The following is a 24,367-nucleotide window of genomic DNA, read 5'->3' as shown; positions in this document are numbered from 1 at the left end:
TGTCTTACTTATTAGTCAACAAGTAATTCTAGAACATCTGTGCATATATTCTTAATAAGATCCATGAGTATAAGGACAGTGTCTTAGCTTTGTTCTCCAGACTCTGCTCTACACGTGATAGGCACTTGGGAAATGCTTGTTGAATCATGTTTTGACATATCCTGGGTCCCTGCTCTTTAGCTGGATCTGAAAGGAATCATTTCAGAAAGAAAAAGTAGATTTTTTTCTGGGAAAAGAAATGAACATAGAGCATCCAAATTGGAAAACACACAAAACAGTTTAATAGGTAGCCTGGAAATTAGGTTAAACTATAAAGTTTATATAGCTAATTAATTGAGTAAAGAAATTTAAATTGAGATCAAAATATGGAGAACTTTGGATGCCAGGTTACAAATGGATACCAGGCTCATCTGTCAGGCCCATTAGGTTTCTTCTTAGGAGGAGCAGCAGGTTAGAATTGTGCCTATCATGGAGAGGAAGACTAGAAAAATACAAAGGGGTCAGGTGGGGGTAGGGTTTTAAATGCCAAAAGAGACCATTTTATATTTGATTGTAGAGATAATAGAGAACCACTCGATTTTATTGAGTAGGAGGCCAACATAGTTAAACATGTACTTTATAGGAAAATAATTTTGTCAGCTGATTGGAGGATAAATTATATTGAGGAGCGACTTAAGACAGGGAAACGAATTAGTCTACTATGGCAGTATTCTAGGCAAGGGTGATGAGGGTGTATGGTGGCCGCATGAGCAAAGAAAAGTTCCTCCTGATCTCTTATTATTTGTGTCACTAGAAATAAAAGCAGATTTGCATGTGGAGGTAGGTCCAGAAGTTTTTTTTTTTTTTTAAAGCAATTGGGGTTAAGTAACTTGCTCAAGGTTACACGGCAAGTTACTTCTGGGTGTAGTGCTAAGTATATGAGCCTGGATTTGATCCCCAGGTCATCCTGACTCTGGGGCTAGTGCTCTTACTCACTGCACCACCTGGCCACCCCCAGAAGTTTTAACTGTCCCAAAAAGTCATTCTTGTTAATAGCATATGAACTATTAGATGATGACTAGGCAGCATAGCATCATATGTTGACTTTAGGGTTTTTGTATTCTTAATGGAAAGGCAAAACTTTTAACTGATGTCTGGTTAATCAGGGCCAACAGTGAGCTGCTTTATGCTAACTCAGGCTTATTAGATGAACACAGCTACTCATTCCAACCCCAAAAGAAGTAAAATCAGTAAGGAGGAAAATTGGTGCATTGACCACTTGGTACTACTGACCTCATATAATCTGTAGGCAAAATTCAGCAGTTTCAAAAAACTGTTGAATTAAAGTCATTTTAAACTAAATTAAATTCAAATTAAATTGAATTAAAGTCAAAATTAAACTCATCTCTTATGTCAGTACTTAAATGTATTGAAATTGAAGAAACTTAAGGGGCCCTCAGCTGCTAAATTATATTGTGAAAAACCTATGGGCTTTGTAGGGGTCAGCTTCAAGTTAAGAGTAGTTGACTATACATATTGTCAGTTTTGTAATTTATCACACTTCTTCCTGTCTTCAAATTTTGTAGAGGGAATTCTCTGTTAGTAAGATTAGATAGCCTCTGAGGTCTTTTCCTGATAATCTGTAATTCTATCACATTTGGATTAGAGCCTTACTTTCTGGAATGTTTGCTGCTAATTTAGTCACCTCCCTTACAATTTAACTCACAGTTGCCACAGGACACTCTGAAGGTAAGGAATTGACTCAGTCACACAACCAGTATATGTCGAAGTCAAGACTTTAGCCAAATCTGCCTGTGGTGTCTCTTTTTCAGTCCCCATCATTCTTAACTTCACTGTAGTATTTGATACTGTAGACCACTCTATTTTCCTAGATAATCTTTATTCTCTGGATTTTCATGATAGTGCCCTTAGTTCTTCTACCTGTCTGACAGATCCTTTTCGGTTCCCTTTGCTTAATCATCAGCTATTATCTCACCCCTTAATTGTGGGTATTCACCAGGTCTTTATCCTAGGCTCTCTTCCTATCCTTTCATTTGGTGTCCTCATCAGCTTCCATGCTGTTTTTTTCTATGCAGAAAACACCAAGATCTATGTCTCTCCCCCAGTTCTAGTTCCACATCACCATCCATCTGTTGGACATTGCAAAACTGGATATCCCAGACATCTCACATTCCTCTTTTCTCCTCTCTTCCTCCCATCCCTCTCCCCAACCACCTCCACTCTTCTCTTTTTTATTTCTATATTTCTACCTTTTCCATCACCAACATTCACAAACCTCTGTGTCATTCTCAAATTCTCACCCTTCAACATCTCTGTCCCCTTCTCTCTACACACTTTTCTCCTTCACCTTTCACCAAGACAATTGTTATAGGGTTGGCTAGGTGGCTTAGTGAATGGGCCCTGGAGTCTGGAGGACCAAAGTTCAAATGTGACCTCAGATACTTAACACTTGCTAGCTGTGTGACCTTGGGCATGTCACTTAATCCCAATTGCCCTGCCTTACCCCCCTCCAAAAAAAAAAAAAGACTATTGTTATGAATGCTAGCTATTGATCTCCTGCTTCATCTCTCCCCTCCCTAGTCTATCACACTGCTGCCAAAGTGATTTGCCTATCTGCAAATTGCACATCTGACTCACTGCCTTTACTCAGTAAATTTCCTGGTTTCTTTATTAACTCAAAAATCCAATATAAGCTCCTGACTCTGAAACAGTCTAATCCCTAACTGCCTTTTCAGCACCTAGCCTATTTTCTATCCCTTACACTCCTCCAATCTCTGCACTTTTGTACTGCCTGTCCCCTAAGCTTGGACTGAGTACTCACCTTTTTCTCCTGTACCTTACAGAATCTCTTACTTTTTTTTAAAAACTGAGCACAAGTGAAATTCCGCATCTACTCCAAAATATTTCTAGCAATATTTTTTGTGTACTAAAAACAAAAAATAGCTAGCCAGAAACAAAGTAGATGCCCATTAGTGGTACATGAATACAATCAAATCTTGCTGTGCTATAAAAAATGATGATTACAAAGAAGCATGGAAAGATTTAGATGACTTGATTCAAAGTGAAGGAAGCATTGCCCATAAAACAACTTATAAAAAGACTACAATGTAAATGTAAACTACAAACAAAAACAGAAAATTAACATTGCAAAAAGAACACAGACAAAAGAAGAGATAGGAGAAGATGCTTCCCTCCCCCACTTTTTTCAGAAGTGGGTGGTTCACAAGTGTAGAACGATATATAAACTTTTCAGATTTTTTTCAATATAATGATCATTTTTGCTGATTTTTTTTCTCTCCCCTCTTCTCCTTTTTTCTTTAAAATGTCATGGATGGCTCTTTCAGAAAAGGGTGGGGAAGAGAATGGATAAGAAGGCAAATTTTATGTCAACAAAGTATAAAATCAAAGTATATCAATAAAATTGTATTTTTAAAGAAGTTAACCTAAGCATTACCTTCTATGTGAAGCCTTTCTTCATTGCTAATGTCCTTTCTTCACGACCTACCTTGGTATGTATTCAGTACACATTTAGAAAGCAAGGTCCTTGAAGGCAATGTTGCTTCATTCATAAGCCAACTGAGCACCTAGGACAGTGCCTGGTACAAATATTCCTGCCTGACTCCAAGGCTAGATCTATATCCCGAGCTCTACACTTCGTGTGTGTGTGTGTGTGTGTGAATATTATAGTGGCTAGAGTCAAACCTTAGTGGCTAATTATAATAATATATATAATATTATATAATAATAATATAATATAATAATAAATTATAGTGGCTAGAGTCAAACCCCTTAAGTCTCTTCTTAACACCTCAAAGGAAATCTCTAAGACTGAGTTAACTTGTTTCATTCTTTTTTTTTTTAATTGCATGATTTTTTTTGTATGTACGCCATACATTTCCTAATATATCCCAATTACCATCTACTCCCAGAGAGTCATCTCTTATAAACAAAGAATAAGGGGAAGTAGGGAGAGAAGACAATTTAGAAAAACTAAACAACATATCAAAAAAGTCTGAATGTACAGTCTACTTAATCTATAGTCCCCAACCTTTACAAAAAAATCAGGGGTATATCCTGTCAAATTTCTTCTTTGGGTCCAGGCTTAATCATTATGATTTAAAAGCACTTGATTTCTAGGTTTTGTTGTTCTTTCCAGTCATTTTATATTGTTTTCCTAGTTCTGCTTGATTTACTTTACATTGGTTCTTATAAGTTCTTCACCTGCTCCTCTACATATTGTTTTTTGCAACATAGTAATATTCCACATATCACAGTTTGTTTATCCATAACCCAGTCAATAGGTAGGTATTCTTCTTCTAGTTCTTTGCTTCTACAAAAAAGTACTGCCACAAATATTTTGGTTTATATGAAAGCCTTTTCATTGTTAATGAGCTCATTGAGATATACTAGCAGTAGAGTCTCTCAATCGCATCTTTGTCACTTTGTATACTTCAAAATTGCTTTTCACAATGCTCGGACTTTTTTATGTCTCCACCATTAATATATTAATTTGCCTATCTTCAACTTCTACCATATTGACTATTCCCATATTTTGTTACCTTTGCCAGTCTAGTGGGCAGAGATATGTCCAAGACTGTAAATTACAGGTGAGTTACTGATCCACATTGGTGAAGGGATTTCAACATTAACATTTCCACCACACAATTAAAATTATAAGTCTGAGTTAAAAGTATCTGTAAAAATTCAAGGTACAATGTGGGCTGGAAAGGAGCCTATCTCTAGTTCCCTACTTTTGAGAGCTGGGCTTTGAAGGACTTAAACAAAAGATGACAAAGAGGTAAGATAATAACAGACATCATTTGGTGTGTTGAAAGGAGAGAGATTTTATGATTCTGTGGTTGGTTTTATCAATATGGTACAAACACCAAGAAAGAGTTTTAGCTGCCTTATGCAAAATGGATAAGTAATTTATCGCACAAGGTCTACATAGTATGAATCGTGTCAGCTGTCCCAAAGTAAAACTACCACAGGGCAGCTGGTCAGATCTTCACTTGGTTTCTCAGTCTGAAATGAACCCCTACTTTGCCTTAAAGGACTCACACAAAAGCATCACGCATTATCTTTATTTATTCATTTATTTATTTTTTGGAGGAGGGAAGGCAAGGCAATTGGGGTTAAGTGACTTGCCCAAGGTCACACAGCTAATAAATGTGCCAAGTGTCTGAAGCTGGATTTAAACTCGGGTCTTCCACTCTATTCATTGTACCACCTAGTTGCCCCTATAGTCTATATTCTTTTCAGAAGAGCCATCTCCTCTTTAAGAATAACTACCTTATGTATCTTAATCATTTATTTACCATCAAACAACTAAGTCTAGAAAGCTGGTGTTGCCAGTACACTGAGCCTGCTTAGCATTTCTTGTTGTATTATCAGTTTCTATTGCCTAAGACCTGAAGAGATTCATTTTATCATTGGGGAAAGGAAGAGAACAAAAATGCAAGAGTTTGGTTGATCAAACAGGAAGAAAAAGGGGAGTGGAGGGAGGATGTAAAGCAGAGCCAATGAGCCACCTCTCAAAAAGGCAAAGTAACAGCCAACAATACCATCTCTTTGCTTTTGGTAACTGGACATGTGAGGGGAAAGGATGAGGGGAGGGAGGAGTGTTCTCGAGAATTCTAGGCATAGTAGAATATTGAGGCTTAGGTGTTTTGTTTGTTTTTTCCCTCCTGGGTGGGTGCTAACAGAAATTGATGGTATTGGAATGGGCCACTGTAACAGAGATCTCTTGAACGCCCTAGTACTGGACCTACCCAGAGTGTCAGAGATAGAAGTGGCCTTAGAGGCCATCTATTCCACCTTGCAACTAAACATGCTTGTCAAATAGTCATACAGTCTAGCTAGCCTTGGCTTGAAGAAACCATACTACCTCTAGAAGCAGCCCATTCTACTTTTGCATAGCACTGAATCCTGGTAAGTTTTCGTTCTTGTTTTAATTCTGCACTTTTTGGATGCAAGCCAGACAATTCTGGTCCCTCTTCCCCATGACAGTTCTCCAAATGTTTTGAAAATTTATTCTCCCTTAAGGCTTATTTTCAGTCTAAACAGTCCTAGTTCTTCCTTCAGGCTTCACGTTGTACAATTAGGAAATCTCGTCCTAGATGGCATCCTTCTTGTCAAGTGCCCTTTACAAAAAGAGGACAACCATATTTGAACACAATCCTCTGAGTAGTGTCTGACACTAGCAGAGTCCTGGATGTTCCAAGAGAAAATGGAAACAAAGCAGCTGTTCTGGAATTTAGACAGGTCACAAGAGTAACAGCACACAGACTGAGTAGATGGACCAACTGTTTTGGCTAATGGGATGATTTTGACTTCCTCGTTTAGTTAACAAGCATTTTTTTTTTAAGTGTCTACTTAACATGTGTAAGTGCTTAGCACTGGGGACACAAAATTAAAATCAGCACAAACTTTTCAAGGAGCTTAAAGACATCTAGCTCTGGGAACTTTAAGCGGCAGGGTCTAATATATATGTATACAAAATTAGTATGAACCAACAGTGAATGAGGGCAAAGGGAGGATACATTTAACTTGTGTAGCAGCTATTTGTGTATCAGTGGGGCCATCAAGTCCTTGGATCTGTCTTTCCAGTCTCATAACAAATGACCTACCAATTCAGCAGCAGGCTAAACTCCATTACATGAGTTGGCTTAACTTTTACTGATGCCTTAAATTGTATGTCATATCTTCATTTCTCCCTGTCCTGAAGAGTCTCCAGTTCCTTCCAGATGTGCAGTCCTAAAAGTTAGCTTTCCGTGCCAAGAGATTGGAGCCTGTTTTGTACCTAGAGCCCAATTCAGAAATGCTAGCTCAACAGTCTGCCCAATAGTTCCTTGTATTGGGAAATGTGGTCACTACTACTGGAGCAAACCATTGCAGGCCTCAGCCAGTCCTAGTTTCTAACCATTCCTAGTTTCTCTGCTTCCCTATAAAAGGTGACTATGTTAGGAAGTTGTTGCTTTTGAGCATGTAGTCCTCTAGTATCAGCATGACTCTTATTTCTCTGCTTACCCTTACTGATTTTGATGTGTATCCCTATTATAGGCCATCTTCGAGAAGCTCCCTCCCCACTCATGATGCATTCCCCCCAAATGCCACCGTTCCAGGGGCTAGCTCATCAGTCTCCACCACAGCAAAACGTCCAACCCAAGAAACAGGTGGGTAATAAAGGTTATTAGTTAAAAGCCCAAGGTTGGAAGCTGATGTGGGGGCAACAGTTCCTTACCTTCCAAATGGCAATGCTATTTCAGGAGCTTAGAGCAGCCTCAGTAGTGCAGTCCCAACCCCTGGTGGTAGTGAAGGAGGAGAAGATCCACTCACCTATCATCCGAAATGAGCCCTTTGGCCCCTCCCTTCGACAGGATCCCCCCAAGCATCCTGAGAACATCAAGGCCCCTGTTCACATCCCTCAACGTGAGTTTGCTTGTTACTTCTTTCCTGTTCTCTCCCTCTAATGAAATTAAAGTTTAGTGTCACCTCCTAAATACTGGCCCTTCAGCCTTCCCCTCTGTGTCTCAGGGCCTGAAATAAAACCGTTAGATGTTGGCAGACCTGTGATCCGGCCTCCTGAACAGAGTGCACCCCCACCTGTGGGGCAAGACAAGGACAAGCAGAAGCAAGAACCCAAAACCCCAGTTGCTCCCAAAAAGGTAAAATCTCCTTCAGAATTATGAAACCTTAGCTCACAGACTCTTTTCTCCAGTCTTGAATAAACCATTGGGAGTGGCTTCTCAGTATATACCTAGGTAGGGGGTGGTGAATTGCTTAGTTTGAAGTAAGAGTGGTCTAGATCACCTGTTAAGTTTCTACTCCTAAAATTTCATGATTTTGTGGATGAATTACAAAACCCATTGCCACCGTTTAAATCATTGAATAGTCTGTCTTCATTATGATCATTTCTGCAAAACATTATAAAGAAGGAACTTTGCAGGCACTTTCCTTGGTGTAATGAGATGAGTTATTCTGCCTCTCTAACCAGACTTTTTCTTATTTGACTAGGATCTCAAGATCAAAAACATGGGCTCCTGGGCCAGCCTAGTCCAGAAACACCCCACTACTCCGTCCTCCACAGCCAAGTCATCTAGTGACAGCTTCGAACAGTTCCGCCGAGCTGCTCGAGAGAAGGAGGAGCGTGAAAAGGCCCTCAAAGCCCAAGCTGAGCATGCCGAGAAGGAGAAAGAACGGCTAAGACGGGAACAGGAGAGGATGAGGTGAGGGAAGAAGGAAATCAGCATTTATGTGATACTTACTAAGTGCCAGGCACTATACTAAGTGCTTTACAAACTTTATCTCATTTGATCCTTATAACAGTCCTGTAAGTTAAGCAGTTTTTACAGTTGAGGAAACTGAGGCAAGCATAAATTGACTTTCCCAAAGTCACACAGCTAGTGTCTCTGAGATCAGATTTTAACTCAGGAATGAAAGTTGGAGGTTTCTGTGGGATTCAGACATCTCCCATTCTTGTCCCAGAGGGAGAATGGGTTTCCAGAGAAGTATTCGGTCCATCTCCTTAGGGTCCTTTGTTTCTAGCAGGAGCAGGGAGGAGGAGGATGCCCTGGAGCAGGCTCGGCGGGCTCATGAAGAGGCCCGGAGGCGACAAGAGCAGCAGCAGCAGCGTTCAGAACAGCAGCAGCCACCAGTGGCTGCAGCCTCCTCAGCCCCCCAAGCACAAAGCTCTCAGCCCCAGGCTTCCCAGTCCATGCTGGATCAACAGCGGGAGTTGGCCAGGAAACGGGAACAAGAGCGAAGGCGCAGGGAGGCGGTGCGTTGGAATACATTCTAGAATTTGGATAATACTGCATTCTGGTTACTAGGCTGTCTGTCCTCACAAATGGCAGTGCCTTAAAATGTCCTGTGTCTTTTTAAAATCTGGGTGTGCTCATAATTGAGCTGATCACTTGGGAGCCATGGGTGAAAGTAGGAGACAAGCCATGAACAGGACTGGAGAATAGGACAAGTATTTACAGTGACATACTGAAGCATCTCTGAGAATAGAGAGAGATTAGTGTGGGGTGGGGGAAAGAAATTTGTCAGAGGTGGCCAGGTTTGTGCTGTACCTTGAAAAGTAAAGTTTGGAGTTGGGGAGCTTTCCATAAAGTGTCTGGGTTGAGTAAAGGTTGAGATGCCAGCCTGACTAAGGGAACAGCTTAGGTACAGGAAGGTAAGTAGCTAGCTGCTGGAACATGGCTTCTAATTCTCCTTTTATCTTCTCTCTCTAGATGGCAGCTACCATTGACATGAATTTTCAGAGTGATCTTTTGGCAATATTTGAAGAGAATCTTTTCTGATAGCGCCTGGGTTTCTTCTGACTGATTTTCTGGCAAAACTGACTCTGCCTAGTGTTATTGGCGGCTGGGAAGGGGTATCCCTTGGGCCCAGCCCTTGTGCATGTTCCACCCGTCGTGGGTCTGTCAGCCAAGGATCAGCAGAGTCTGCCTTACCGTTGGACTTCCCCACCCCCTGCACACACTGAAGTCAGACCCAACCTCAAGCAAGCGCTGGACCAGGTGGTTCTTAGGCATGAATGAGGTCCTCCTCTATGCCAGACGTATTCACAGTATATCCAGGATGTCAAGTTCTTTACCAGTTTTCTAACCATGAGAGGAGCCCCATCAGGGCCCTGTCTCCCTCCCTGATATCACCTACCACTATCTCTACCCCACACTGTAAGACCAGGGGTTGCAGAGGTAGTCCATGGAGAGCAGGAGCCCACCCGTGTTGTTGGGATTGGGGGGGGGGGGAGGGAGAATGACAGTTGGGACCAGCCCCCAGCTGCCTAAAGTCCCTAGTCACTGGCTTTGCCTTGAACAGAATCCCACCCTGCCCTCATCCCCTTCGAGCCTTTAACCGAGAGCCGTTCTCTGTAAGTGTTCGCTTGTGAAAAAGGGAATAGTCCAGTGGAGGTGTGTGAGTGTCCATGGCCATTTGGAGTGAGGTGGTCGTCGTAGCACGCGTGTGTGGAGGCCTCGCCTGGGAGCGAGACTACCAACCAAAGTCAGTTCCTTTCCGCCTTTGTTTTTTTTTTCTTTATGCCTTCCTTCCTTTCTGTTCTTTTTAAATTTTATTTTTTAATTTTCCTTCAGACACAAAGGCACTGCTTAACTTGGAATGGGTGTTATCGTCTCTCCTTTGAGTGGTGGCAATGGGGGTGGGGGGAGGGGGCGCCGCACTGTGGGTAGTGTGTGACCGTGGCTGTATTGTATAGTGAATATAGTTGGCATATATTTGTTTGAGGTTTGTTGGTGACTCCACCAAACTTGGTGTAAAAAAAAACAAACACAAAAAAACAAACAAAATACAAAACACAAAAAAACTGCTTATATTTTACTCAATTTCAAACTTTATTAGTCTATATTTTTTAATTGTAAAACCAGAAAGCTGCATCTCTCTCTCCTTCTCTTTTTTTTTTTATTTTTTGGTGTGTGTGTTTTTTTTTTTTTTTTTTTTTTTTATGTCATATCTGTTTCAAGTTGTTTTATACCAGGAAGGGAGTGGACCCAGGGCTGGGCTGCATGGCACAGCAGAGATGGTGGGCACCCCCCTCCACCATCAGTGGTCCCGCCCCTACCCTTACTCCCCACCCGTGACCCAGCGTGTTTTTCTCTTTACTCTTTCTTTTTTTAATTTTATAATTTGAACTGTTCACAAGGTTACGTGCCATGAGTACCCACTATACAGTACAATACTGGTGCCTCAGTGTTGGCCAAACTCTGGAGTAATTAACTGGTTTGACTTTAATACGGTGAATATGCATTTGGTCTGTACTGATCATGGAATAAACGCATCTCTTTTTTTTTAAAAGCTGGCGTCTTACTGATATTTCTTTTGAATTCTCTCCTTGTGATAGACCTGGGCCTGGAACACTAGGGTAATGGCCATGCAGGTGAGAGAAATATTTCAATCAGCCAGGTCCTTGTTCCTCCAGCTTGATGCCTCCAACCTTCTCCCAGTCCTGCCTTCCTTGAATACTGGGACAGCCTCCCAAGCCACTGCCTCCCAGGTAGTCAACACTGGAAGCCCAGGCAGAAGTGATCTGGGATGGGGCATAAAGGGATCAAAACACCCAAAGCCCACCTAAACATTCAATTGGGTGGCCATGGCTCTCAGATCCAGCTGAAGCAGCAGGAACAGGTGGGATACTAGGCAGAAAGGTTTCCCTACTTTTGAAGTTGATGTTTCTGAGGTAGTATAGAGAGGAGCTCTCTTCCCCCACTGCATGAGGCAGCACGACTCTCCCAACTATTCTAGGGTGCTCAAGCCACAAGGTGTTAGCCAGAGGATTAGCTGCAGGTCAGCTTGGCTCTGGACCTCAAAGAAAGTAAAAACAAAGGCTCTGCTATCCCCAGGCAAAGCTGTAGGGAGGTGGGTTCTTCCAACCCCCATGGAGCTCCATACCCAGCTTCCTTTTCTTAGCACCATGGAGGCCTGACCTTCAGACAGTATTCCTTCTCTTTCACTCCTTCCTACCCCCTTATGCGAAAGCACTTTGGACATTTCTCCCTCCCTTTTCCTCAACCCCCACCCCTTCCTTTAATTTTAAGCTCAGGGTTTACCAGGTACTCTTAAATGTACATAACCTGAAAGACACACACACACACACACTCACACTCACACTCACACACACTCTCTCTCTCTCTCCCTCCCTCCCTCCCTCCCTCTCTTAAATGTACACACACACACTGCACACTGGGTCTTCATCTCCCTTCTTGGGATTGTATATAAAAGCCACCACATCCCTGCCCCACTCATTTAGGGGGCTTACACACATACACAACCAACTGGGACTCCAACTGAGCGGTCCAAGGATGTAAAATACAAATATTATAATTTATATGTATGCAAAGAAACAAATGTATTAGTAGTGATATTTAATCTTCCCTGTTTTATTTTTTAACAACCAAAATTCAATGACCCTGCTTTTAAACTGTTTCCTCGAATTCAGGAATTGTACAGGCTGAAGCCTGGGGGTAATTGCTTCTAGCTAAGGAGCAGGCCACGATCATCCCTGAGCCCAGGGTGCACATCTCTCCCCAGGGGTTGTGATTTTGAAGACATTTAGGTTCCCATGTTCAACTGACCTGTTTCTTTGCTCTTTGATTTATTTTTTTCTTTATCTCTTTATTTTCCTCTCATTTTTTCTTCTGTTTTGTTGGAGCATTTCCTAGGCCAGACAGTGCTGGAGTAATTAATGGTTGTGTGTTCTGCCAAAGGTATTGCTAGCCAGAAAGTTTTTTCCCTGTTTGACTCGTTTGTGTGCTTATAATTGGGTTGCAGTTAGGGTGGAGCCACTACTTAATTTCTCTTCACCCTACCCTGCCCATAGTATGGATTCTCTCCCATGCCTTCCCCTCCTTCCTCTAGGAATCTAGTCCCCAAGATGTACTTCTGGTTCTTCCCCCTTCTGAGTCATGTACAGGAGGATGAGAGAGAGAGAGAGAGACGTGTACAATCTCCCACTGTACTTGATGCACGGATGGATCACTTGGCCAATAATTATGTCAGTGAATTTGAGGCTTGTATTAAACACTTTAGACATTTGTAGAAGGGAATTAATAGAATTTTCACTTATATACTAAAGGTTTTTTGTGCAGTTCTCATTGCAAAATAAACATTTGTACTGAATATCAAGTGACCCTTGAGGTAGCTTTTTTTTGGGGGGGGGGGTGAAGAGAACCGTGTTTGAGTCGTTTGTAGAGGATTGGAAGAACAGAAGCCAGGAGGGGAGGAGGGACTCGACTGGGAGCTCTGTATTCCTGTGATAGAAAACCCAGCGGGGTCACTTCCCTTTGTTTTTAAGCCAAATTTGTATCTATTGTTTTGTCATCGTTGCCCGCTGCGTGGCTCCGTCCCTCCTAGAAAGCCAGCCCTCCTTGGGGAGGTGTGAAGGGAGAGCAGACATGGCTCCCGACATTTGGGACTGGGACAACCCGCCCCTCGCTTGGCCACCTTGTGGCTTCTCAGGGGCCTCAGCATCTCCCAAGAGTTCTTCCGGGAATGACGGAGGGCGTTGGATTGGTTGCTCGAGCTGAGGCCGCGGAGCCGCGATCCTAGCCATTTTTATTCCTTCGACGCGACCTTTCAGGGTCTCAGCTACCCAATCAGAGCTAAGAAAGGCTAGGAGAAGGGGGGAATGGGAACCTGGGAGGGAGTGAAAGCTGTGGAGCCTAAGTAAGGAGTTGTGTGATTGCCCCGCCTTCAGGAAGGCGGGGCGCGGGCAGTTGCTGCTCCCTCCGGGCTGTGGGATCCCGCAGTCCCCGCCCCCGAGTTCCAGCTCTTACTTCCTGGCTCCAACCTTGAGATGGAGCTAGATACCTCCACCCAGTGTACAGCGCTGGAGCCTCCGGAGTCTTCATTGGAGCAGGCACCCGAACAGCTGAGCAGCGCTTCCGGAGCCCCGGCACCTAGCCCAGCTTTGACCCCGGAGCCCATCGAACCACAGGTCCTTTGGGCGGAAGAGGCCCCCGGCCCCGAGGAAGTCGCCATGCCCGATTATCTGGTGTCGGCGCTACTGGCGCCCTCACGGGCCACGCTGAGGCTGATTCGGTTTTTCATGTGGATCCTGGTGTATTGGGGCGCGTGCTTGGCTGCCCTCGTGTATTTAGCGAAGGCGCTGGGCCATGTGCTGCGGCACCCTGGCCGAGGCTGCTGCGGCCAGCCCCACCGCAATGCCCCATCGTGCCTTCAAGACCCCTGCTACGGGCAGCACCACTTCCTTCACCTCAAGGTGAGCTGAGCCTGGGAGGGAGTGGTGGCCGGGCCTGTCCCGCCTCCCCAGCCTTCTCCGACCAAGTGGAGGAAGGAAGGGGAGCCCAAAGACCGGGAGCAGGGATTGATTGCTAGGTCTAGAGATTGAGAGGAAGCCCCCCACCTGCCTCTCTTCCCTGCCTACCAACCTTCCCCCCCATCTGGAATTCCCCTTTGGAGTGTGGGTCTCAGGCAAACCCCCTTCTGCACCCTGCCGTAGCCTACATTTATTGCCCATTGGGACCTCAGAAGTCATTGGTGCAACCCAGCTATCTTAGAGACTGCCATCTAACTGAGCTTTGAGGAAATGAAATCCCTTTGGCCAGAGGTTCCTGTAGACCCAAAGTCCTAGCCTCCCTGGGTCCCCCACTCTGGGTTGGGAGGAGGGACCCTAACTCCAGTCTCTTTCCTCCCAGACCTCTGGCCTTCGTCTGCATTATGTCTCCAGGGGCCAAGGGCCACTGATGCTGCTTCTCCATGGCTTCCCTCAGATCTGGTACGTGGCAGGGTAGGGGGAGGCAGGAGAGTCCAGAGCAGCAGCTGTCCTCTCCCCCACCTTCCTCTTTAAGGTTCTGTGTCTGACATGGCCCCTAGGAGCAGGTGGAGCCCTCCATGGAAACCACCTCTCTTCCTCTAGTTGAGCGAGTCCCACTGGAATGGTGGGGGGGGGGGGGGGGGGAGAGGGAGGTGACTCAGCCATCACTTCCATCCACTTAACTGGCCCTACAGGTTCTCCTGGCGATACCAGCTTATGGAGTTCCACCATGATTTCTGTGTGGTAGCACTGGATTTGAGGGGCTACGGGAGCTCAGATTCACCTACCAACCTGAGCAGCTACACCATTGATGCCCTGACTACAGACATCAAAGATGCTATTGAGGCTCTAGGTACCTTGCATGGGGGTGGGTGCCTGGAGGAGCACAGGAATGGACTGGGCTTTTTCCCCATCTCTACTCCCCCACTATCACCCCTCTGGTGATATAGCCCTACCTCAGACCCGTAGTCTCAGTTCTAAATCCAGCTTTCCATTTTTACTTCTGTGATGAAGTTTCAGAAGGACCACTAGAACTGATGAGGCATGAGCCTGGAGCTCCCCTAAAATCTGATACCTTTTGAATATTCTTACTATTCCAGAACCTTATGCATTTTACCTAAACTTCCGTATAAAAAAATTTAGAGCTGAAACAAACCTTAAGGGATCATCACCAGGGATGGGGAATATGTGGCCTCCAGGCCTCATGTGGCTCTCTGGGTGCTCAAGAAGCCCTCTGACTGAATCCAGACTTCATGTGAAGTTCCCAAAGTTTCCCCACCCCTGAATTTTAGTCCTTTTCTTTCATTTTACAAATGAGGGAAAACAGATGAGGGTGCTTTTAAATGAAGAGATTTTAACCACATAACTGGTAGTCAGAGCTAGATTCAAACTTGAGTCCTCTGAGTCTAAATTCAATCTCCAATTTGCAGATATTTCCTAAACACCTTCTACATCATTATAACTCGCATTTATATAGCACTGACCCTATGGTGTCAGGCTCTGTTCTGGGTTCTTGGGATACAAAGATAAGATGAAAGAAAGCTGCTGCCCTAAAGGAGCTTTCTTTTTACTAAGGTGATAGAATTTATAAACATGGCTTTGTACATTTACTTACATGTAGACACGTACATGCATGACAATTTGAGAATGGCGAGTTGACTACCAATATGGAACATGAGCTGAGCCTTAACTGAAGCTGAAGATTCAGAAACAGGTTAGGGAGTGTCTCTCTGACCTAGGGAATATCAAGAAAGCTAGAGGTGGCTAAGTGATGATGAATTATAGGGAATCTGAAGCAGACCAGTTGACTATAATTTAAAATGTGCTGTGAAGGAGAATAATATGAATATGCCTGATTTTAAATACCAAGCTAAAAATTTTTATACTAGAACTAAGAGGGAGTAGACTTGTGCTTTAGAAAGGTTTTTACAGCTATGCAGAGGATGATTTGAAGAGGAAACAGACTTGAAATCATAAATTAATTTAGAAGTCTGTGGTGGTAAGGCAATAGAAGACAAGGACCTAAACAAGGGTGGTGGCCATGTAAGTGGAGAAAGGGAGTAGACATGACTGATGTGAATGTTAAATCAAAAGACTTGACAAGTAATTGGATGAAGGGAGGGAGGAGAGGAAGAGAGTTGAGTATGTCTGAAGTCATACCTGAATGACAGGAAGGATGCTAGTACTCCCAACAGAAATAAGGAAGTTAGTATGGAAGAGTATGCTTTGGGAGAAAGATAAGGGATTTCATGTTGAATTTAAAATGCCTGTGAGTTATTCAGGTGATAATCCTGCAGGTAGTTGGTTAATAACATGGGAAAGAACTGGATATGTAGATCTGGCAGTCTGCTTAGAAATGACCATGAGAGCTGAGGAGGTGACTAAGTGATAGAAGAGAAGAGGACCTAAGACAGCCATGGTTAGGGGCAGCTAAGGAGATTTGGAGAGCCGATAGAGAGGCAGAAGAGATTCGGGGGTGGGGGGGGAAGCAGAATCACAAAACCCTAGGGTGTTGTTAGCCAGCAGTTTCAGACACTGCTGAGAGAACAAAAAGGGTAAGAACTAGGAAAGGACCTATTGTATTTTATCATTTACAAGATCATTGGTAACCTTAGAGCAGGTGAAGGCAATAGCCCCTTACATAAGAGTGAGAGTTGAATAAGAAAAGGGGAAGTGATGGTAACAGGTGTAGGTGGCTTTTTCTAGAAGCCTGATTATAAAAAAGGACAGAGATTTGGGATGATAAATCCTTCGGGAGAAATAAGCATCAGAGAATGTAGTAGAGATAGAGAAGGGAACATGAAGGAAAGAGTGAGCTCCTAAAGGAGATGGGAGGGGATGGTATCAAGTGCACAAAAGGAGAGGTTAACCTTAGCAAGGAGAAATAAGTATAGTGTGTAGTTTAACTTATTAAATTTCATTAAAGATTTATTATTATTAAATCAAGAATTTTTTTTAAAAAGATGACACTTGAATGGTGGTGACACACTGGGAGAAGAGAGGATTTAGACTGGAGGGAGGTCCCAGTGGGAATGAAGAATAGGTTTAAACTCTAGAAAGAGTAAGGCAAAGGGCAAAGTGGGAAAAATAAAAAGTGGTCATAGAGAGGAAATTCAAAGTTCTGGACCAAATCACGGGAATAGGGGGTTGATTAACTGGGGGGCCCGTGGTGTTTGAGAACATGTATATTAATAAGTTCACTGACATGAAGGTAAGTTGGCAGAAGGAGACTGAGCCACCGAACTCCTTGAGAAAATAGGGAGAATGATCTAGAGAATGATGTAGATGACTGCAACCAGAATCCAGATAGAGGGACATAGCTGGGAGGAGTGGGCTAAAAAGAAAGAGAAGTTAGAAAGTGATGGCTACAAAAGCATGGGTCTGGGAGGGATATGCCTAGCCTCCTTCCTTATCTAGACCATGAGAGAAAGTGCTCCCAGGACTAAATGGGATGCCCAGGAAGGCAGTGAAGCCCGATAGGGAGTCTGAGAAGAGGTCCTAGATAAATTGCTTGTTAATGACTTGAGTGGAACTGCCATGAAAACAATTTCTGTACAGGATAAATAAGGAATAATCAGCAGAAGGCACAATCAGCCACACCAGAAGGGGTTGGGAAAAGCTTCCAATATAAAGTAGAATTTGAGTTGGGATTTAAGGAAAGCCAGGAGGTGGAAATGACAGAGCATTCTACTCAAGGGGGGCAATCAGTGAAAATACCTGGGAGTTAGGACATGGACTGTCTTATTGAAGGAAGAGCAAGAAGGCGAGTGTCACTATGCCAAAGAATACACAGAGGTTATAAAGTATAAGAAGACTGGAAGGTGGGGGGGGGGGGGGGGCGGCGCAGCTAGGTTATAAAGGTCTTTGAACACCAAACAGAAGATTTTGTATTTCATCCTCGAAGAAATAAGGAGTCACTGGAAACTGGAATTGATTGTTTATGGAGGTTTTTGTTGGTCAGTCGTGTCTGACTCTTCATGACCCTGTTTGGGGTTTTCTTGGCAAAGGTACTGGAGTGATTGGTCATTTTTTTCTCCAGCTCATTTTACAGATGAGGAAACTGAGGCAAACAGGATTAAGTGACTTGCCAGTGGACCCATAACTACTGTCTGAATTTGAACTTTTTGACTTCCAGCTCCAGTGTTGTATCCACTTCACCAACTAGCTGCCTTCAAGGGTATGGGGGTCACATTGGCATTTTAGGACAATCATTTAGAACCACAGGGATTAAGGTAACAAGGAGAAGTAGTATCATTTGATTGGGACTATTGCCTGTAAGGATGATGCTATTGTGTATACTTTTAGACCCCAGGGAAGAAGAGAGTTTGGAATGGAATGGTTACATACAATAGTAAGGAATTGACAAGGAATCCCAAGGGCCTTACTGAAGTCATTTCAAATCAGTTTCTTTGCTACTTCTCAAGATAGCAGATGATGATTGGTACAATTAGAAGTTTTCCTCTTGTAATGCCATGCATGAGCAGCTTTCCAGAAGAATGCTGTGCACAGCTTTTAAGGCTCTGATTACACAGTATAGTGAACACTATTTATTCCATAACAAATCAAAGCAAAACATTCACAGTAAATCAAAGCATTCACAACAACTTCTCACAGAAAATGGCCACATAGTTTCCACTACGGTAGTCATAAAGTTTTGAACAAAGAACAATAATTTAGTAACTCAGTCATTCAGTTGTCTTAATCATTTAATCATCCTTAGGGAGGTTTGCCTCCTCAAGGAACACAAAGTCCTCCACTCTGGGGCACACTAAATTAACTCAATCAGTCACTTATTCAGTCATCAATCACTAAGTACAATCATTTAGTCCATCAGTTATCCTTCATCATTCACTATTCAATCATCAGAAAATACCCAGACCCTCCACCCCTAGGTCACTAGTAAATTATAATTTTTTTTTTTAAGCAATTGGGGTTAAGTAACTTGCTCAAGGTTACATGGCCAGTTATTATTTCTGGGTGTGGTGCTGAGTATCTGAGCCCGGATTTGATCCAGATCATCCCGACACTGGAGCCGGTGCTCTTACTCGCTGAGCCACCTGGCCGCCCCTAAGCAATTGGGGTTAAGTAACTTGCTCAAGGTTACACGGCCAGGTGTTTCTGGGTGGGTGCTAAGTGTCTGAGCCCGGGATTCCATCTCCAGGTCTTCTCAACACTGGAGCCGGTGCTCTTACTCGCTGTGCTACCTGGCCACCCCAATTATAATCTTCTTAGTACACAGTGTCAAAGTAAAGTCTTCTTTCAGCTTGACTCTGGTGGTCTCTCAGATTCCATGGTCCCAGATCCTACCTGGATTCACTAAACTGTCACCTGGGTTTAAAGGCAGATAGCTCCCAGGTCCTTGTCCAGCTTTCCATGCAGTCTCTGTTCCACGCTGAAGTTCACAGCGTCCAGCCCATGTTAAATCCTCCACAGTCTCTGCTGCCAGAAAATTAAGGCTCCACAAAGCCACAAACAAGTTCATGCAAAGTATCAGCAGCATCACAGACATGCTTCTTCAGTCCCCCTGGCAGCTCTAGCTGGCCCTTGGACTCAGCAGAAGTCTGAGCTGGCTCCCAGAGCCTGGGAGGGGTTTTCCTCTTCAGCCTCCCCGGAGGCAGCAGCTTCTCCCTCCAGATGCCTATCCCAAGAAATTCTGCCCCTCTCTCTCTGGGGCTTTTCCTTATATACATACAGCATTAGCTTTCTCTTTCAGCCAACCCTTTCCTGTTGCAACAGAAGACAGGAGTTCATACCTTCTGTTTCTTTCACCGAGGCTTAATCTGAACTAGGTGCTAAGTACCTCTTAATATAACAATACAAAAAGAACTTCAAATCTCATGACTGTTACACCTCTAGGAGTCTAGATACTTGACGCATATGGAGACCTGTTTATTCTCTAATCCTTCCAACCATGGTAGTTTCTCCCACCTTGGCTTGGTAGTAATGGAGGGTTATAGAGTTGTTGATTTACTAGCCCTCCTTAGCTGAGGCTCTATTATTTGTCAGGGTCCTTATAGTAAGAGTTCCTACTAATGGTGAGGGAGGACTAACTCACTAGTTTTCTTTGCCCTTCCCAATGCTAATGCCATTTCTATAATGTCTTCCATCTCAGACTCCTAATTTACACCTGTCCTACCCCACCTTACCCACACCCCAATTCCCTACACCAATTGTTGACAGGTTACTCCAAATGTGTCCTGGTGGCCCATGACTGGGGTGGAATCTTGGCCTGGAATTTTTCTATCTACTACCCAGATTTGGTAGAGCGGCTAGTGGTGGTGAACGCTGCCCCTATGTTTGTTTACCAAGGTAGGTGCTAAGATGGGAGGACATTTAGAGGGAGAGGGGAATTGGCCAGTCTTACAGGTAGGGAATGGGTACTGAGTTGTGAGCCTGGGGTGTTACTGCTACAAGGGGTTTGATATGGGTGGTTCCCTTACTTTTTCTCTTTCCACTTCCCAGAGTATGCCCTGCACCATCCCAGCCAGCTCTTGCGGTCCGGTTATGTGTTCCTGTTTCAGCTACCCTGGTTGCCTGAGAAGCTGCTTTCTATCTCTGACTTTCAGGTACCATCCCTTCTTCCTGCTTAGTGGAAAGGGGCAAAAGCTAGAGGGGAGTTGTGGGGGAGGGAGAGTAATAATGTTGTGGAAATGGGGAGGGAGAGGGTATACTGAGATGGGAAGACTGATTCTCAGAGGTATCTGGAGGGCATTTATAATGAAGAGGGATGCATGTGTGCAGATCCTAAAGGATACCATGACCCATCCTATGACCGGAATCCATGGCCTTACAGATGATGAGCTAGAGGCCTTCCTGTTCAGCTTCACCCAGAACCAAGGTCTCGCTGGTCCCCTCAACTACTACCGCAATCTTTTCAGGTGATTCCTTTGAGGATTGGGTGCAACTAGAAAAAGGGGAGATTGATTGTGGAAAGAATGATTGAATGATTTTAAAGAGAATGCAGGGAGGGGAAAATTTGAAACAGTAGGAAGAAGGGACAGAGGTGTATTTAGGAACAAGAATGGAGTGAGGAAGTCATTGGCGCCCTAATGAATGTCATACATTCCTTTGCTTTACAGTCACTTTCCGCTAGAGCCTCAGGAGCTGACAACACCAACATTGTTGTTATGGGGGGAGAAAGACCCATACCTGGAGAGTGGACTTGTGGATAGTATTAGCAAACACTTTGTGCCTGGTCGCCTGCTGTCCTATGTTCTACCTGATGCTGGCCACTGGATCCCCCAGGCACAACCAGAGCAGATGCACCACTACATGTGGGCCTTTTTAAGGAGGTTCAAGGTGTAGTCATGACTCTTCAGATATGAGCATTCTGGTTTTCTGCTCCCACCAAGGCCCACTCAGGACAAGGGAAGAAATGGAACAGTACTTGAAATAAGCCAGCTTTTGACTGGAATGTGGAAGCATCCTCCCTCTCCAACTCCTGTGGTTTATACTCTTTTCCACATTTCCCTAGAGATGCCCAACCTAGTCATCCCTACCCCCAATACTTACATTGTCCTTCCTCTCTGTCCCCTCAATTCCTGGCTGGCCCCAGTTGAGTTCCTATTAAATTCTCAGAGAAAGGATCCTCTGTGGAAAGAAAGGGGTACTGTAGCTGTGATGTGTGCACAGAAATAAATCTCCCATTACCTGCCCTGCTATGCCTTTTTCCTTCTGTCTGGGGCCTCAGCTCAAGGACAGTTTGGGATTAGGGGCAGGGGCTCTCCCCAATGCCTCTACCTTGCTCTTCAAGACAATGAGAAACCTGCTTCTCTCTGGAGCTTCTTTGGGGTGCCCATTGTCCTAGGTACTTAGGTTTATTCTGCTTGGCCCTCCCCTGTACCTTTCCTTGTCCTTGTTTCTTAGGACTTTTGCTTTTCAGTGTGGCAAGAAAAACAGACCAGGGATCAGGAGTATTGGAAGAAGGGCCCTTAAGAACTCCCCCTCCCACAAGTATCTGGAATGATAATAGAAAACCACATATGGAAGAGTGGACTATGGAGTAGGGTAGAGAAAAGGATAGATCAATGTCAGAGACAAGTGAATTGAAACCACATGGGGCCCTTGGTCACTGTGATTATGTCATTTACCATGCAATTTAAAAGTTCAAAATGGAGCTCATTTGAGTTTCCCCAAATCAGCCCTTTTCTGGCTAGGGAATGACAAGAGCCAGTTGGAAGGAAGAAGTTAAAGGGGGTATCTGAGACATCTGAAAGAGGAGCATTGGAATGATGGTCAGGTGACAGAACAGGGCTAGAAAGTAACGAAATGACCACAAAAAGTATCTGAGCTTCAAAGAGAAGAAAAGTCAAGCGGGGAATATAGAAGTTATCTGAAATTCCGGCTTGAGAACTTAACCCAGAAAAGAGTATGGAACAGCTCCTGTATCTATTGGGTCTTGACAGAAAAGTGCTGTTTTACAGTGAAGGGCAGCTGAGGTAAGGTTCTCATCATGAAAATCGTATTATAGACCTACCACAATAAATTTAGCCTCACTTAGGCAGCCACACAGGAAACGGGTGTGGCGAATATTTGCAATTAGAGCTTTGAAGACTGCCAACAAAAGTGTCAAAGGATTTGAAGATCTTGCTTCAAACCACTGTGGAAGACAGGATTTGTGCATCGATCTGAAGAAAGTGCACAGTGTTTAGGGTTATACTAGTACCAAGGAGCCATATATGTTTCTACAAAATAATACAAATTGTTCTATGTCCTAGAGAAGATGAAAAGGCTGGAGGAAAGCATCGCCACTCTCCAAGTTTCAGGAAGAATAAAGTCTTCCTTGAAAGAATGGAAGAAATACTTCCAAGAAGAAACACAAAGGAATACCAGTGATCTTCAAAAAGTCAGGGTGGAGGAATGATAGAAGACAAGGGTCATGGTGATTGGCACCTCTTCCCAGAGAGGGGACAAGCTGGGCTGTCTCAGGAGGAAGCTGCTTCTTGTGCTCCAGGTGATTGGTACCATCTGGGGAGAGCTTTTCCAGGAATTGTGCCTGATAAATATCTTCTTGGAGGGCTAAGGCAACTAGTTATCCTCTTTACATAAACAGTGGAGAAGTCTGCAGTCTTCATGGAGTGTTCTAAGATGGGGCAGCCCTGGTGGCCAATTACCCACTCCTGACAGGTTATTGGGGAATAAATAATAGCTTAACAGTGAACCTGAAAGGCATTCCTAAAGATTGTGTAGTCCCATATAGGAAAATTAAGACTCTAAGGGCACAGGTTGTATCTTCATCACAGTTGCCAAGGGATCAGTATTGGAGCAGCAGAGGTGCTCCCTTGTCTTTCGCAACCTGGAAGTGAGTCCCACCATCTCTTGCTTATTTCCAGAATCATGGATGCCACTGTCATTGTCTCAGATGGAGTGATTAAGGTGTTCAGTGACTTGAGGGTACACAAGTCTTCAATGCCAGAGAAAGTTTAAAAAAAAGTGCAAGAAAGACAACATCGTGCCAGAGAAGGGTCAAGAAGGCCCTTGTAGTTAATTGATGTGAGACAAACTGCATTAATGCACTTTTGTCGAGATTCTGCCAAATAAGGTCTATCATTATATACTTTATGATACCATTTGTGAGACCAAGGAAAATAAGAAAGAGGCCCTGGTGTTCATCTTCTGGGCCCCTGAGTAGAATCAACTATTTATTCTTAAGTTTTTAATTGCAATCCTAAGATTGGGGCTTCTGAAGGTCCTGGTCCTAGGAGACACACAGCTATTTAAGAAAATGGAATCTGAGAATGAAATTTTAATTCCTTTATCATGGTTTAAACTATAGGAAGGATGGTCTACTCACCAGGAATGGGAGTACAACTAACATTAATAGAAAATATTTTTGGCCAGGGTATTGTGAATCTCACCCAGATAGCTTTAAACTAAAAGCAGATAAGGGGGAGAAAACTTCATGCATATTTCAAGCCAGCAATGAGACCCATTGGGGCCCTCAATGACAATATATAAATGTAAAAAGTATGGATAATAGTCATGACTATAATGTGACTCTAAGAAGAGTGTACTGATACTAAAGTAACAGAATAGTCTAAATAGCATTAAATATTAAGAATGTGTTTGTGTAAAGGAGTCTAGGAATTCAAGTCAGTAAATCATACTGGAATGGACTTAGGTGGTAATTAGTGAAAGAAAAATTGAGACTTAGGAGTATACTACAAACCACCTGGACAAAAGGAAAAAGTTTTGGAAACAAAAGCCTAGCAGTAAAGCCTGGTATAGTAATAGGAGACTTCAAGTCTGGACATCTGTTGAAGCTCTCTGCCAAAAACAGTGTTATACATTCTTGACTTTAATGGTGATAATTTCGTTCTTGAAAAGATGGGGGAAGTAGGAACTACTTTTCCAGAGCCAGTTCTGGCCAGCAAGGAGGAATAGGTTTTTTAAAGTGGAAATGTAACTTGAGAGAGCAAGTAACCACCTTGGAATTTATGATAAGGAAGGGAAGCTAATGCCTATAATTTTATATATATATATATAAAGTTTGAGAAGGGTGAGTTTTCAGAAAAAGGAAAGGTAGAAACCAATGTTAAATTCTACAAAGGAATTTAGCTTAAGAGAAGTAAG

General features: G+C 43.6%; 2 protein-coding genes across 4 annotated transcripts in view; both read left to right on the top strand.

Moving 5' to 3' along the window:
• The window catches only part of BRD4 (bromodomain containing 4), a 193,571-nt gene extending 182,753 nt beyond the window's left edge, over positions 1 to 10,818 (top strand). The window contains exons 15-20 of one of the 2 annotated variants that reach the window (XM_069086941.1): positions 7,063 to 7,175; positions 7,269 to 7,431; positions 7,537 to 7,667; positions 8,017 to 8,228; positions 8,548 to 8,779; positions 9,237 to 10,818. In XM_069086941.1, coding sequence (XP_068943042.1) covers positions 7,063 to 7,175; positions 7,269 to 7,431; positions 7,537 to 7,667; positions 8,017 to 8,228; positions 8,548 to 8,779; positions 9,237 to 9,305 — 920 coding nt within the window. In that variant the 3' untranslated portion in view covers positions 9,306 to 10,818. The remainder of the gene's footprint in view (positions 1 to 7,062; positions 7,176 to 7,268; positions 7,432 to 7,536; positions 7,668 to 8,016; positions 8,229 to 8,547; positions 8,780 to 9,236) is intronic. The other variant, XM_069086942.1, reaches the window with a different exon arrangement.
• A 2,429-nt stretch (positions 10,819 to 13,247) lies between these two features.
• On the top strand, positions 13,248 to 22,951 carry EPHX3 (epoxide hydrolase 3). Of its 2 annotated transcripts, none has more exons than XM_069086944.1 (7): positions 13,248 to 13,741; positions 14,178 to 14,257; positions 14,491 to 14,648; positions 19,976 to 20,104; positions 20,258 to 20,361; positions 20,537 to 20,673; positions 22,513 to 22,951. In XM_069086944.1, exons 1-7 carry the CDS (start codon positions 13,316 to 13,318, stop codon positions 22,628 to 22,630), a joined length of 1,152 nt encoding a protein of 383 aa, XP_068943045.1. In that variant the 5' UTR covers positions 13,248 to 13,315; the 3' UTR covers positions 22,631 to 22,951. The 2 variants fall into 2 exon arrangements, with proteins under 2 accessions (XP_068943045.1, XP_068943044.1); XM_069086943.1 differs by lacking the exon at positions 22,513 to 22,951 and adding an exon at positions 20,875 to 21,450 and having other exon boundaries at positions 13,260 to 13,741.
• Positions 22,952 to 24,367: the final 1,416 nt, after the last annotated feature.

This window comes from Petaurus breviceps, unplaced genomic scaffold (assembly GCF_028583685.1).
Source record: "Petaurus breviceps papuanus isolate PSGF00001 unplaced genomic scaffold, PetGlider_PUasm1.0 180, whole genome shotgun sequence".
Lineage (NCBI taxonomy): Eukaryota > Metazoa > Chordata > Mammalia > Diprotodontia > Petauridae > Petaurus > Petaurus breviceps.
The sequence above is the reverse complement of the archived record's forward strand: the minus strand, read 5'-3'. Positions and strand labels throughout refer to the sequence as shown.